The sequence below is a fragment of the Platichthys flesus genome, chromosome 19 (genome assembly GCF_949316205.1).
Source record: "Platichthys flesus chromosome 19, fPlaFle2.1, whole genome shotgun sequence".
Taxonomy (NCBI): Eukaryota; Metazoa; Chordata; class Actinopteri; order Pleuronectiformes; family Pleuronectidae; genus Platichthys; species Platichthys flesus.
The window spans coordinates 12167727-12184850 of NC_084963.1; the positions used below are offsets into that span (position 1 = coordinate 12167727).

The 17124-nt window shown below is 41.6% G+C and overlaps 1 protein-coding gene across 2 annotated transcripts in view; it reads left to right on the top strand.

The window, feature by feature from the left end:
* arhgap24 (Rho GTPase activating protein 24) overlaps positions 1-17124 on the top strand; it is a 61584-nt gene that overhangs the window by 19371 nt on the left and 25089 nt on the right. The window contains exon 3 of one of the 2 annotated variants that reach the window (XM_062413143.1): positions 4980-5067. In XM_062413143.1, coding sequence (XP_062269127.1) covers positions 4980-5067 — 88 coding nt within the window. Of the gene's footprint in view, positions 1-4979; positions 5068-15648; positions 16085-17124 lie in introns of those variants that run through there. The other variant, XM_062413146.1, reaches the window with a different exon arrangement.

The following is a 17124-nucleotide window of genomic DNA, read 5'->3' on the forward strand; positions in this document are numbered from 1 at the left end:
TGTTTTTCTTTACTGCCTCTGGTTTTGGCAGATGATACGGTGTGAAACTTTTTACATGTAACTCAAGTGCTTGTTGGAGGGAGATAAAAGCTCTTTATTTTGGCAGCAGGCAGCAGCAGCGGTGGTGGCAGTGACAGGTATTCCTACAGTGACAGGACATTGTGTGTTTTCCAGCTGCTTTCACCCAAATCACTGTCGGCATTCTCACTTTTTTTGTTGTTCTGGGTTCTTGTGGTTCTTGATGGATTCAATGTGTCAAAGAAACGCACACTTGAAGCCATTCCCATCCTCATTGTCTGCCTCCATGCTTGAGCACTTTGGTCCCAGATTTTGTTGGTAGAGGTGTTTACTAAATGGGACCAGTTTGTGATTTTATTTAGTGCCAGCGATGTTTTTTTTTTTTTTTTAAGGTCCGCTTGTGTTTAAGCCAGGCTGTGTGGTGATCATCTAGACCTTTACAAAAATTTAAAAAGTGGCTGGCTGCAACATAGGTCGGAGAATCCCATTGCCTCCATTTAACAGATTGAACCAGGTCAGATTACACATTTTCTCAAATTTGGTTTCTGTCATTTTTAGTGTTTAGTTCTTTTTAATATTTATTACTGGAATTGACTATTCCCTTTTTTCACGGGTTACCATCTTCAATGTCATATCTGTCTGCCTCTCACTATTTTCAGCAAGTTTTTCACAATTGACAATTAATGGCCCTGGCACTTATTTAGAGATTTCTCAAACTTTTTAATTTTGCCTCTTGTTCATTTCATTCGTCTCAGTATCAATATCGATTTCTCACTTCATTCACGCTCGGACAAATCCAAGCGAATAAAAATTAATGGGGAAGACCTCCTTATTTCCAGTCTATTGAAGTTGACTGGCACATTCATATTTTATTGAATGTTGCAGCTGTGTGGCTGTTGAACGTGTCTCAGCCCATCAGAGTCAAGGACCAGAGCTACCTTTTCTTTAATAGCTGTGGGATAATGATGACATTAATTAGATTGATGGACTCAGTATAGTGATCAAACAGAATCACCATCAGTTTATTGCTTGAACAGACGGGTCTTATAGAAGGTACAGACAAAAATAGAGAACCTCAACACACAAATGTAGTCACACATTTAATATAGCACAGATAAATATACTTAACATCTCCGCCCCCCGCCTAGTTCCACTTCCTGTGTCTGTCAGGTCACTGAAGTTGCTGAACAGTAATTATTGTATTGACAAAAGGCTTCTGATCAACAAGCACAGGCTTAATGAGCACCTACAGGATCTATTACACCATTAACTTCAGGTTTAACAACCAGAGTGTGATCCTTTCATGTTTCCAATCTGAAATCAATTTCTGCTCCACGATATATTGCTCTGCATTTTATTTTCTTGACATGTGCCCCTGTTTTCTTCACCGATTCTTCGAGGCAGATTGTTATTCAGCAAACCAAGGTTACGTCTTAACTTGAACCTCAGACTTGATGATATCTCAACCCCGGGAACAATTCCAAAGGTTTCTTAAAGCAGCTATATCTACTATTTTTTGTACAGATAATAGATCACATGACAATGTCTATATGAAATACTAGGAGGGGTTGTGGAAAATAGTCTGTTTATCCACTGATGTCTTACATGTGTTTGTAACTGAACTTGAACCTAACTTTAGCCAGACTAAGCATGTTTTATGGTGCTTCACCAGACACTAGCCTTATCCTAACCCTCTGTATTGTGAAGGTGAAGTTGGTGGAAAACATAGCTTCTACAGAGACGGATATACAAGAATGTTATTTGAATGACGATGGTCCTTCTAAAGTCTGGAGGAGACACAGCTAGACTTCTTGTTTAGTGAACATCAGTTGCGGCAACTTTCTGGCCCCATGCTGCTATTCCCCCTGAGTCCTTGCGCTTTATGGTTAAGACAAAACACTGTTTAACAGTGTAAACTCATTATAACTACAATGGAGAGCCATGGTGTAGTTGGTGTACACGTCTTCCAATCATGAGAAAGTCTAGTTTACCTAGTTGGTTATAAATGAAAACCAAAACAGAACGATAAATAGTTGCATAGACATTTACCCACTAGATAGGTTGAATGTTTACAGAGGTAAAATATGATTTATTTAAAAAAAGGTCCCAGTTGGGTTTAATTACTGGAGGGTTTGACAAGTGTGTATACTGGCCACTGAATCAACAGAGCGGGAGTCACAGTGTGGTGGTATTTGCTTGTTGTCTGAGAAAACAACAAATTGGATTTCATTTATGAGCAGACTGTTGGACGCAGACCCCCGACATGCTGTGCTGCTGCTTACAAGCCTCATGCTGTCACTTTCCTCACACAGACTTCTTGTGTCCATATGTGTGTGTGTTTGTGTGTATGTGAGACTTTCTTGTAGAACAAAGGATAATTGGCTTTTGTGTCATTACACAGTTTCCAAAAGTGACCTCATCCTAGTTAACAACAATATAAAAATGCATGAACCACCCTGAAATAGGATGGGTTTTGTTGCCCCTGTCGGGTTTGGCCAGGCCGCCCTACTCTCTGCTGGGTAAATATTACTCCGTCTGTGGTTGGGTTCGTCTGCAGAAAACAACAGACTACCAGGGGATGTCGGTATGGAAAGTGTGGCTATGGTTTAGGAATGGAGGAGAGGAATATCCACGTTGTTGTGGTTTCACAGTATGGAGGGACTACAGAGGCCTTTTCTTCTTTGACACACACACACACACACACACACACACACTTGAACACGTATAAGTATCTCATCCAGACACAATTCACTTCAGTCATCTCCTGTTACTCTGTGCATGACAAAAAGTTCACTGTGTCCTCTGAAGAAAAGAAAAAAAGGTTCTTAAAGGTGGTTTTAATCCCGAGATACTGAAGCCAAACAGATTCCCTTTCTGACAACCACATCAAACAAGCTCATTCCCCCCCTTGCTAACTGTGGAGCACGTCCCATCTTTACAACCCCCTTTAAAGCACTTCATCTCGGGCCTCAGGTAAGGTTTCCACTTCCTGGTTGTCACAGTTATGGCTCATTAAAGAGCTCTGTCTCTCAGCAGGAAGGAAGCCGACTGGCCCTCAGATCCCGTTCATGTGTGCGGGTCCTTAACGTCGACGCTGTCACCGGAGCACATCTTGTCTTCATTAGCGTTAACCCAGATAGAGGCCGGCCTAATGACTGTCAGATGCTGAGTTGTGGTATTAAGGTCAGAGTTGTTAATCAAGTGAAAAGCCTTTGTTTGATTGCATAAACGCTAAATGTTATGGTGCAGTCCTTATTTTATAGACGCTTTAATAAGGAGAAGGTCGGGTATTATGTTTGAAGAATGGAAACCTACACAGTAATTACTCCGCAGGTCATGGCTGCTGTTATCCTCAGAATTAGTACAGCCAGTAGTCTACTTCATAATGTACTTGGTAAAGTGTGTGTGGTGTTTACAATGGGTACTGTATTACAGCCGCTGTTTTTCTCATTTGCATCATCAATCAATCTGAAGTTTGGCACATAAAATGTCAAAAGTGCATAATGGCCTTCCAATTTTCAGATAGCCAGTGATGGAAGAACTAATTGTATTCTACTGAAGTAAAAGTAGAAATAAATAGACAAAAATGTAACCAAGTGAAAGTACCACATTAACCTTTGTGTTCTTAAAATACTTAAACTATTCGAAGAAAAGACTATAACGATTATGATAAATTTGCAGCAATTTTGGGGCGTGGCTGTGGCTCAGAAGACAGAGGGCTGTCCATTAACTAGAAAGTTGGTGGTTCGATACTCTACCCCAAATTACCCTTGAAAGTTATGCCTACAATGTTGTGTGATATAAGTGCTATGTACTCAAGCACCGTAAGAATATGTGTTAAGTGTTAATTATACTTTAAATCGCTTGAGTGGTGGATATGACTGGAAAAGCCCCAAATAAAAGGTACATTTACCATTTAATAGCTAATCATGTTTTATAGGTCAAATATAATCAGCACGAAATATATGTAAACAGATCTTCTAAGCGGAGTACTTCAGTTAATTCAGCTGCTACCGTTGAAATCAGTGATGAGAAGCACAAAGACTCTAAGCTTCCTGCAGACACACACTCTGACCTCCCGTGTCCACCAATGTTAGAGGCAAATTAAAACACATTAACATCCAGCATCCTCTTTGTTGATGGTGTTCCTCCTCCAGTCAATGGCAGATGGAGTGAGTCAGCCTCTGTTGATGTGACGCTGGTGCTCCGTGACTTTTTGACTCCCAAATCTGCCCCGCAGCATTTCTGTCAGACGCTACATCTCGGCAGCAAAGGTCGCCACGAGGTTGAATCCGGGAAAAGATGGTGATGCTCCCGCTATTTAGGGGAGGAGAGACTCTCTGGCCTTCAGTGTCATACGGATGATGTATCATTATGGGCAGAGCTGAGCTGCGGAGATGGTGATCCTCTATAATGCGGCCACTTTGTCACATTTCATAACAACTCAGCTCCATCATCCAGACACGTTCCTGTGCAGCCACCTCCCCGGGCCCGGCAGAGATGCTGATACATGTGACACGGCAAAAGAAATCTTCCGACAGACATGTCAGTGTTCTGAGGATATTTCTCTAACAATAATGTCAGACAGCTGACTGCTGCTGAGCTCAGGAGGGCTGCAGCTTCTAGAGAAATGCTGAGAAAGTGCTGTCTGCAAAATATTGTGTCAGCTCCCATAGCCAATGTGAATAAGTCCATTGAATAACGATAATACGCACACTACACATATGGTTTGTGTAAACCAGATTAGGACTGTGGTTTCAGATCTGGTACCATTTAAGTTTAAAATCATAGAAATCCAAAGTTTAGAAATGCCTTTTTATTAGATATCCACTGAATTTACGACATTCATATGAAGTGAAAATATTGTATTCTCTTTGTCATAAACTTTGTCATAAACTTTCCTTCCAAGACTATTTTTACCATCACTCTTCTCACCAGTCTGTTCTCTGTTTTTTCAACAGGGAGCCATTTTCTTACCTGGAAACAAAGTCACAGAGCATCCAACCAGTGGCGATGAAGGGGGGAAATTTCTTTTTGAGATCATTCCAGGTAGGAGGCGATAAATTATATTTATTTTTTCTTGCAGGGAGTAGATTTGAATGAAGTCTTAAACAGTTTGGGCATGTACAGGTATTCAAGTTGCTTTCCGTGGCATATTTTTTTGTGACATTTTACTTTTTGAATGTCACATAGAAATAGAAGGGGTATTTTCACAGGGGAAGCAATGCTGAGAATATGCACTGGGGAAATAAGTTTCTATCAGTAGCAGAGTGCACCAGCGGATCCATCTAAAACCCTGCAGAATACCCCGGATGTGTGCAATGACCATTCATACTTGTTTGTTTTCATTGCTTCCCTTGTGTGTGTCCACTCAAGTTCCCCTCAGAGGAAACCATCAAGATATTTGCTCACGCCGTTTGTGTCTCCCCGTGGAATACACTGTCCACAAACTGGCAGATTATAGTGCAAGTACTTTTTAATGTTTTACAGTAAAAAGGAAAATAAACTTCATAAATCTTATACATTATGAGGTAATGTGGCCAGAAGTGACATGTATCCTTTTTAATTGTGTGTTTGGTTTTGGCTTATGACACTGCTAGTCAATAATCGTTACAAGACTTTGAGTTTGTCTGGGAGTTCATGATGGACATGAATAGCTGAATGTATCTTTGTCGTGGGAGAAATTACACAACTACTAGATTAAGCCCAGTTTTACCATATGTTATGGTAATGGTATAACTGCTTTTTTTCTCACGTACTGAGACCCTATGGATGCCGAAGTTGTCCTATTCTGCATTCTGGTAATGATTTGCTTGAGTTGAGCGGTTTTTCAACAAAACGCAAGCAAATGTTTCTTGTTGCATTAAACAAAACCTTGAAGGGGAAAAGGGGATTTTTCATAACACATTCATGGGCAATTTCACTTCTCTGTTTCGGCTCAAAATAACCCACAATACAGAGCAATGACTTATAAATCAAAGAATTGCGTTTTTATTTTCCTGTTGACTCAACCACTGTATAAAGTTGAGGAGGCAGCATCGGTGACACATAATCCCACTGACCCAACATTATTTAGAGAAACGATGACCAGCACATATGTTGCAGTCAGGGGATTGTAGACACACAGCAGTGGGAGGACCCAGGCTACCACCTTAAGATTGATACAACTGTTACTGGGATCTCTTGTGCCCCTTAAATATTCTGTGGTTTGACTTAAAATATATAGTGGGAACAAAATGTAATCACAAGCCTCACTGTGCACACTTTCAGTCTCACTTTCACTTCCCCCTTTGCAGCTGTTACAGTCCATGTTTGACTCTGAAATATGTTGTTATTCTAGGATGTGGTAGCCTATATGTTATTTTTAAAGAGGCACGTGATGCCTATGTAGTTGCACACTGTACAACAGCTTATTTCTATCCCCTGGAGGACACATGAGGTGTAAAAACATTTTTTTTTTTTTTTCTGTTGACTTATGAGGCTACTTGTTGGTGCGTTTCAGTCTCTACGACAAAACCGTTTCAATCCTTTAAATCCTTTTTTCCTGTAGGACCAGGCTGTATTAGCTTCTGTTGAAGTTCGGAAAGAGATGAGAGGAAATGTGAAATACCTAAATTTCCCTCCTGCAATAGCAGCAACTTGTCATGATTCTGCCCCTGTGATCTTTTGGGCGATTATCTATGTTTGGTCTAGTAGTCCGTCCCATTTCAGAGGCTCCTTCAAATGTGGCGGACAAATGCTTCATTCAATCCCAGAGAAAAGACGGGTCAAACTGATGGATCCTCTGAGGACAGTGCGGTGTTGAGCTGGTACCAAATGTTTATTCACATCCATAAGTTCTCCGCACAAACATGCTTGTACTTCACTCCAATGACCAAAGTGTGTCGTCAACTTTATTCCTCAAAAGCTGAGTACATTATGGTTTTTGTCTCAGATGTTGTAAAAGTCATCCGGATGAAAACATGTGGATTGAAACATGGAACAATAAGACCCATTGAAGGTTGTTAAGACATATTAGAAGTCCTCAAGGGAGTTTAAGCATTCAGCAGCGGCCGACCAGTTCCACTAAAGTATTCTGCATCATGTACTCCGCCCTCGTACTGATGGAAAACAAGAACACGACTTGTTATGAGGCTGCATATAAAGAGGCCTAAGAAGCAGGGAGAGCAAATTAAAGGAAAACACAACACATATATTCCACTGGTCTAAAAATGTGTCCCAGCCGCTTGAACACAACACATGGACACACAGTCTCTGTCGGACAGACAGGCGGGAAGTGATGGGGGGGAGGCTGGAGAACTGCAAGGGAAATGGGATGGAAGTCAAGGGTTGTACAGAGATGTCCGTTGTCTTGTAAAGGGCAGCGATGAGATCTGAACTCGAGCCGGGTCTCAAATCACGGTGTCCGCCTGAGGTTTGGATCGCAGCTCTCAGACCAGTGGACAGAACCTGCTGCTGTCAGATTAACTCTGTATTTTAAGCTTCAGGGGGAGAAAAAAATCAAAAAGTTATGGTGTGACTCGGAAAAAACTTTTATTCACCTGCTCTGTGCACCCTCCTGTGCTTTTTTTGCTTCCTCGTCTTTGTTTTGTTTTTTTCTTTGAACGCATAGTTTGTGTTAAATCTGCGGAAAGACAAAGAGAGGGAGGGGGGTTCCGTGGCAGACTCACCACATCGCCAACAATATTTAGACTGGAATCACGGTTATGTCACGTTTCCAACCGTCTGACGGGGACGCACAGGTACAGACATACTAGGACTTTTGTTTTGCTCACCCTCACCAAGACTTTAAGCACCAGTGACGTTGTCATCCATCACATTGACACGTTACAACATGTGCCAGCACACATGGGCCTGAGCTAAAGGGGAGGAAAGGAATACAAACAGAGTGCATGAATACAGCTGTCCAAAAAGTCATGTTTAGGGCATTGGTAGTTTATTTTATTGATAATCTGCCCGGGATATTACCTTAGGATTACTTTCTGACAGTCATAGACGAACCCGCCAACGTTTCAAAATCGTCAAAATGTCCTAACTGATCATTGACAGAATAAAAACCAGATCTCTCTCAGTCCATATATCTTGAACACACATCAGAACATCTCAGGAGTAGTGTGCAGTTTAATCTGATGTTGCTTAATCCTCCAAAGAATGCCAGGTATGATGTGAACACGGCTGCCTGGTGCAGCAGAGCTCTGAGCACCTGGGAACTGGATTTCCAAACTTCAATGCAATGAGAAAGCAGAGCCTGCCTTTGGCAAATTATGAATTTTCCCCAAACTGCACAGACTCTTCATTTCACCTGTCAAAGCTCCGTAAATACCTATAGCTAAAAGTCAATCTCGTGGGCCAACTGTTTTTAATCAGGCCGCTCCTATAAAACAAGAATCAACACAGGAAACACTCCCTGCTGGGATTTTTGACAGTGAAACTGTGCGTTCCTCTTCACTCACTACTCTAATAAACACAAGACTCTGAGTTCAGTGTGTCTCTCTATCTCTCTCTCCCTCAGGCTCAGTCCTTGTATGATTACTGGTCAGGCCACAGCAGGACACTGCTGCTGAATTATGGGAATATTTCTCTGCTTGTTCCGAGGGGCTACGATCCCTTCATTCATGAGAGGAGCACGGGACCATGCTGCTACGAGCAGGTGGACACTGGTCTTTAGCTCAGATGCTGTTAACGGAGTAAAGCCTTAGTTAATGAACATGCTGAAGAGAAAAAGAGTATCAACCAGTTTGTGTGGCTACTGTCTCACGTAAATATGCATCAAAGCATCTGAAATGTTTTAGTAACTTGACTTGGTGCTGTGTGAGGTTCAAATGTGGCAAAGCCTCAGAGCGTTTATCTAAATCAAGCTGACAGTGCCATCGTGTGGTTTTATGAGGAATTACCGGGCAAAAATAATCCTAATGTTATTATTACTCATATTTGATAGTAGTAGGTTTAAGTCAAATTTGTAACTAAGCAGAATAAGAAAAATATTTTTTTGTTTATTGTTGCAAAAGACAACTGTTGCATGTTTTTTTCATGATTTTACTGATTGTAACCTACATTTTGAGCGCAATACCTTTGGTTGAGGGATTTTGTTTTCATTCTCACAAGACTGTGAAACAGTGGCATTAATCAGTCACAGCAACATGATTGTGCAGAAATGTGTATTTGCAGTATTTTTAAGTATTTTTTTGCTAAACATTTGCTCTGGTTTTGAAAAAATTGATTTACAAGTAAGTGTAACTGCAAATGTCTCGCATGATTTAATCATTTGATTAATTTCATCTGTGATTAATGCTCCATCATGCTCCTGTCACATTCTGACATGTATGCATGATGGGTGACCCTGTAGTGACCTCTGCATTGAGTAACTGGTGTCCTATGTCACTAAGATGCAGGTCTGATTCACACAATGTGCCTAGTTTGATTGATTTATGGTAATTACTATGTAATTATGAGTAGGCAGGTGGGTGAGTAAATCACGCCCACACAGCAGATGTGAAAATGTTCTCGTCGTTCTTATTCAGGTTAATGAGAAAATCAATTATAAACGGTCATTGTATGGTCCAGGTAGGAATGTGCTTCATCAGGGCAACATGCTAATCCTACCTACAGCTGCAGCATATAGTCACACGTCTTATTAAACAGCAATGACTGAATGTCTTATACTGCTGAGGCCTATTGGAGGGTGAAGACAGACGAGCAGGTTTAAGACCACAGGCCACTGAACTAATCATCGTCACGAAGCCATATGTTACGTGGAAGCTGACAAAGCTGGCATATGGACTATAAGCGCCTTAAGTTAATGATGGAACGATTGATAGATGGATGAATTATTTAAATTTAAAAAAGCTCAAATCAGGTAGATTATTCCGCTTGGTAGTAAATATGGCAGAATGAGAGTGTTTCCCTCTACAGGCATCAGCGTTTAAGATCAGTCACGGACAACCTCTGGTGCTGACTATATATGTGTGTGCATGTTTGTGACTATAAGCGAAAGTAAAGGGACCCCTGGTACAGTTTAAACTTTATGATGTTTCACTTAAATAATCTAATCAGAGGGTTGGACGACCATTTGGTTTTTATTATCTTGTGTTTATGCATCAGCCAATTGGCAGCCCTGTTGTGCACATGTGAGTCTGTCATGGGGTTTTTCTCATCTGCAATTCCAATTCAAATATATAAGAGAGGCTGCTCCCTGACCCTTTACAAGACAAACGGGGAAGAAGCACACACATCTGCTTTACTGTCTTTCTAAATGTGCATGTTTGGGTGACGGTCTGTGGTCTTTTCAGCATGTCATATAATCAAGTTTATTAGTAAGGCTCCTGTCGATAGGTAATTCAAGATGATTTAGGTAGAACATAAAAGGTTCAAGGGACAGATATGAAAGAAACATGAGACAATATAAAAACAAAATGGACGAAGAGACAAGCTTAAATAGTGTAAGATTAATGATTGTGCAGCCATATCAAGTGTATAATCAAACAAATAATCAATATCAAACAAATAGGTCACATATATAATACATATAATATAATAATACAAATAATAATACAAAACAATACTATACAAATTTCAAATATGCTATAAATACATATTTATATACACACACACACACACTGCCGAGGCTATATAGATATGAATAGATGCTATTCTATACATATTGTTTCATTAAATGAATCTGACACGTGACATGATCAAGCACCTCTACATATTCAAAGCCCATCTTTAATATACTGATTTAATTAGCAGCTGCATGTGAAGTGCCCACACAACTTCCAACGCGTCATAAATCCAGGAGCAATGCGAGCGCCGGCGTGAGGTCATGCATTTAGAGTGAATCGTTTTTTTATGGACGTCGCTCTGGCGAAACGATGAAGCCCAGAGAAACTTGAGTGACAGTGTTGTCGCCCGCTGCTCTATCTGCTCAGAGCCTGTGAGACGTCTCTGTTTTCCTTTTCTCTCAAGAATTCAATTTGCGACGTGACATTTTCAGAAAGGACAATAACTGAACTTCTCTGGCATTTCCTCTTCGTCTGTGTACGTTTTTCATACGTGTGGAGTGTTTGTGTGCCTGTTAGCGGACATGTTTATGCACATACTTAGTGTGCATGAGAATATAGAGTCAATTCCCCCGGAGTGTGTGTTATAACTGTGTACGGCCTCCTGGAGGCGTTGTGGCCTCCTGCTGTTGACATTCATCATATGGAGGTATACAGATTCACATCTCTGGTGGTTGTTCTCTTGATATCGGAATTTATGGCCCCTGGTGCTCACCATTACAAATTGGCAAAGGGCCATCCCAAATGGACACACACACAGTGAATATCAATTAAGTCAGAATGAAGTAGTGTTCAAATGTAGTATTTCTGGGCTGCATCGCATATTTGATTTCATATAACCCAGAACAAAAAAGACAGCTTGTTGACTGATATTTATGTCCCTCAGAAAAGAAAAAGGCACTTTCTATTCCACACTGATGCAACATAATTTTTTCATAATCGATTAGTTGATTACTTCAGACAGTTTAAATCTTTATCTTCTACCGAACAGTTTCCTACTCGAATGCTACGTCCTCAAAAGAAAATCTTATTTTTCAGAGACACCCACTGGCTTCATTCGTAACATTGTCCCTCAGAGGAGGATGTTTGTGTTGGAGATAGTGACAGTTCATGTGAAGTTCACTGCTGAGACGCAACCTCTGAAATTATGAAGTCACAATGTCTGGTATGACAGAGTTCTCATGAACTGGGGGACATTGGCATAAGAACATTGTCGGGTCCCTGTATAATGAACACATGTTAGCAGAATTTAGTGTACATGGAGACTCCATAGACTGTAAGTAAAGATGGACGACATGACTGCTGCCCATAAGTGAAGCCAAAGCGTCTCGATCGCCTCCTGGTGGCTGGCTGGAGCATAGGTCAAACGTCCAACGCATGTCCAAGTATGTTTCTTGTTAATTAGTTATTGGATGTTGTTAAAACGGGGTGAAACATCATAATTGACAGTTGAGATTGGTCCAACAATTTCCTTTGAGTATATATATATAAAAAATCACTATATTGCACTATAAAGAATTTGAACACCCAAATAAAACGGGGGATGTTAACTGCAGAACATATGTAGCGATTTCAGTCAGAGCACATGTTAGCTCTTCTGTGCGTAAGTGCATCACAGAGCTGCTGGCCTGGCTGTAGAATGACAATCATCATATGGTGTCACTAAGGTCAACACTTGTCTGATCTGGGATAAGTTATGTGTCTCAACAAAGAGAAGAATTGGACCAAATAGAGTTGTTCTCAAAAGCTAGTTGGTGGCAATAGCCTCAAATCCTACTGCCAATGAGCTGCCAGTTTAAAATAGGAGGTCATAGATCAGGATCCAGTTTGTTCTCCTAACTCTTAGAGATATTTGCAGGCCAGTAAGCCCACCGCTGCGTCGCTGCCAAAGTGGAAGCTTGGTAGGGGAGCAGAAAATATAAGCGGGGCACTATTCAAAAGGTTGTGGACAAAGTTCTGGAAAAAGATTCAGTGTCCCAGAAAGAGAAGGTAGGACAGGGTGGTTAAATGTGAGGAACAGTTTGAGAAATAAATCCCAGTGGAATGCACCTTTTACTCAAGGAGAAAAATAAAAAACATTTTGGAGCCTAAGAAACTTTGCTTAGCAGAGGTTGCTGAGACAATTTCATGGCTGTGGACATGAATGAAAACTGTGTGAAATCTGTTCAATCAGCGCCATGGTGGAAAACACACTTCAATGTCACGCAGAATTTAAGGAGCATCTCCATTGTTTTGGCAGCAGAGAATTTTTGGGCACTCACACAGATCGCAGACATCTCAAACTCCCATCTGCTGAAAGCCTCTGACAAGGTGCTGGGAAGAGAACTCTGGCTGACTGTCAAACAGATTTAAAAGTAACAATGCAGACTCCTGTTGCCTCTCCAAGCAGAGGCATTACTTTTTTACCCCCTCACTGACTGTTGAAACACTATGAGATTGCTAATCCTGAACAAATGTGCTTCGTGGATTAGGAAAAAGTTCAGCGACTAGGCTCCCATCAGTATCTTCCTCTAGCACGGCGTCTGGTCCCTATCCACCCAGAGAAGAGTTTTCCCATAATGATGAGGCTTGTTAGAGGGAGCATTGAACTCTCAAGGACGCCTCCCTTCTGTGCAGGGTTTTCACAGACTGCTCATTATGGCAGAAGGTCTGGAAAGCATTTAGTCAAAGGTTGAATGTGCAGTAAATGGAAAATGTTGGCCTTTTTTTGTTGTCTCCATCATTGTTAATAATGTGCGATGAAAACACGTTATTCACAGCAAACTCTCACACACTCATACAGCATAGACTGTAAATAAAGATGTATGACATGACGGCTGCCGAGAAGTGAAGCCAAAGCGTCTTGAATCGCCCCTTTGTGGCTGGCTACAATACAGGTTATAAACCCAACCTCCTCCATGTTAGCGGAGGGAACATGGGCGAAACTAAGGGTCAAAGTACATGTTAATATTTATTAATTTTAATATTAATTTAGGTAGTTCTCATCGCACTGATGCATGTCCACCTGTTGAGTGATGTTTTATTTAGTTTTTTGATGATATAGAAATGTCATGATTGACAGCTGAGACTCACTATTGAACGTGTGTATAAGCAGGACCTTGACCCCTTACGTCTACCCTTTTGCTATTGAGCAGAATCTGGCCCCAAATATGTTAAATCGCAGCGTCTGTATCCGGGATATTTTGGCTTAATTTCTGGATCGTGGGAAGAAGTGGAGACGCATCGTCCATCTTTATATATAGCCTATGGTCCAAGACAAGAAATATCCTGGCCCATAGCCCCTGTGAAACCAAAACTGTTTCTCTTTATTTATGCTAAGCTAGCCTGGCTGGCTAGAATAGTTGGCAGCTATCTTTAGAGTGCTATCAAATTTCTCCTTTGACCCCGAGAGAAAAAAACGTTTTAAATAATGTGTTAGTTTGCCAGCTTAAGACATGCTGGTAGGTAGATTTGTGTTACCTTCAGGCTATTTCGGTTACATCGAGTATTTCTGCTAAGCCATGTTTGTTTTGAGGTTACAACTTTGTAAAAGCACATGAATATGATTGATTGCCTCGTGTGACGTAAGTATTTGTATAACATCCGTCTGATCAGTCACAGTTCTTGCATTTCTCTCATGTTTCTCAACAATACAGTTGTGTGTATGGGCAGTAGTGTGTATCTCAGTGATGGGACCAAAGCCTGTGGGAGACGACATAATCACTCAACCTGCATAATAGTTGATAAAACCCATTTTTCATAGAGCTATGACTGATCTAGTACTAAATTGGAAAAGGTAGCCGCAACAGCAGCATGAGAACAACATGTAGGATGAGTGGACTTGCAATGTTGCCTGCCTCTGTTGTTGAGAAGAGTTGTGTCACTTAATGATGTATCCTCCATTAGCTCCAAAACAAAGCTGTCATAAAATAAAAAGGTGATAAAGTAGCAGCTGGTAGTGGAAAATGGTTTTGTATCTGGGCTGTGAAGGACAACAAATGTCACCTAGGTTGTTGAAAGTCGAACAGGCCATAACTTTGCTGTTGTGTCAATTCAATTCCAGATTCATGATGGTACGTGACAAAAAGCAGGAGGCTGGGGAATCAAGCATGCCCAAACAATATGCTGCATACCTTTTGTATGTGGTAGATGACGTTTGAAATATCTGCCTCATTGTCATCCATGCTCTAGTGAGGCAATTCCAGGCCTTCTTCCTCTCTTGAAACCATGTGTCATTATTCCTGTGTGCAGTAGCAAAGATCCGGAGGAGGAAATGCACTGAGGCCTGTGAACCGGCTGAGTCCCAGGACGTAAAGAGGGACAGGAAGCACAGATGCATACATAACAGCCTTATTGAAGGGATCGGTATGTGACATGTCACATACCAGTCTCAGCCATGAGTCTCCCACTTTAACCCCCTGCCCCCAAACATGTATCATCTTGGCCAGGTCTCAGCGAGGGCACATGTTGGCCCCCAGCGGAGTTGGACGACCACAGTATGTTTGTCTCATGGGGACACTTGACTTGAATGTTCAGACCAATGGTATGTAAACTGATTTGTCTCTGGATAAATATTTGGATGTCTCCCCGCTAGGCCTTTCCCCCCCCTCTGAATTAGAATCCAACAGGTAGTGCTGGTTTTAAATTGTATCACCCTCTGACGCTAAGTTCAAACAGGCTCTCAGACCTTTTTAATGGAAGCCAATGATGTGTGGTTTGCCTATAAATCTGGAGTGAGATTGAAAAAACGATAGGAAGAGTTATTGAAGACCTTCCTCAATGAGGGAGAAACCCCAGTGTCTTTCTTGGCCAACGGTAGCAGCAGCCTCTCCGACCCTGCACTGCTGTATTTATAGAGCGCTGCGGATGAGTCATTTGGCCGAGTGCCCAATGTGCTTGATTTACGATAACCCAGACTACCCTCCTCCCCGTTCGCCCCCCGCTTCAATGCCGTCTCCCACCCCACCCCTCACGCTACTTCCCTCACACACACACACACACATACACACACACAGTCACACACACACACACACATACCATCTTGCCTTCAGCTTGCAGTCCTACTCAGTTTCAGTTCAGCCGCGCTCTTCGTTCGTGCGTGTCTTTAGAAATATGCCTTCTCCGCTCTTCCAGCTCCTTTGACAGAGGTACATGTAGAGGAAAGGTTTGCTGAGAGGCAGACAGGCTAGCCTTAGCCTGACCTCGCCTATAAGTGCCGCTGACTGGCGTGTCACGTTGACCTGACTTTGACTCAAGGAAAAAAAATGAAGTTTTAAGCGAAAGTGTTATATGAGGTGGAGGAGAGACAAAGGAAGGAGGGGGAGAGTTGGGACGCTAGTAGGGAGTGCAGCGGTGTGTGTTTTGGCAGAAAAAGATAGACTTGTCTGTGGAACAGAACAATAACAGATGAAGAAGTGGCACTCGGGGCCGGCGGTCAGCAGCGACAGTGTGGCTTTTGCTCCCTCACCATTCAGCAGCCAAGGGGGCACGTCTTCCTCTGCACCCCATGGATCTCAACTCCAACCCAGGTCTGTGTCTTTACATAACCGCAACGGATACTAACACAATCATTAGATGATGATGCTATTATTGGACTTTTGACAGTTTCATTTACGACTGAAGGAATGTGTGGAAGGACTTAGAGTTTTTTTTAAACTGAACGCACAAAGCTACCCACAAATTGGAATTACTCTCTTTTCTCTGTGAGGGTGTCCTCCGCATGCCACTCAATCATTATGGAAGCAGACAAGCGTTCCACACGTTACATTTAAAAGCTTATGGTTATCGCAGCTGTGATTTCAGATGAGCAATTTATGATGGTCGCATTCCTGATTTTCCTGCGGGGACATTACTGCAGCTTCCGCAGCGTTAGTCTTCCAATATCTAAACGCATGTTCAGGTTTCGTGAATACTTGAGTTGTGACTTCTGACAAAACTATTAAGTGAAGCTATTTCTTTATTTATATTCTCCACAGAAGTGACTCTGATGTGTTGTATTGACAGGATGAATAATCTCTTACAGATTGCTCTTCTAGCTGCATTGCTCTTGGGATGGCAAGTTGGTCAATCCACAAGTTCGGTCCCAGATGAAATATCTCAGCAACATGATTGGTTGTCATAAAACTCTATTCAGGCATCTGTCCCAAAAAGATTAGTTCTGATTAATTCCACTGACTAAGGGTGTTTTATAGAGCTTGTGAGATCGATCTGCATACAAATTATTCACTCATGATGAATTATAGGCTAATAGCTTTGGCGATTGAGACCAATCAAGTCAAAACTAATGACTTTCTCATCAGCTTCAGTTGTACTCTGATGATTAGCAAATGTTAGCATGTTAGCAAACATTGTTTTATGCTAAACCTCTGCATGTTAGCATGCTAACGTTAGAAATTAGTCATCAATAGGATGCTGTTATCAACGCGACATAATGACCGATTCCTTTCAGGTTTCAAACATGCAACATGACTATGATCAGCCTGAACACTTTTCAAGTATTCCAACGCCAAACAGATTCCATCGCAGTAGTTGATATGTGGTGAAAATGACCGATTGTCCAATAAGATTG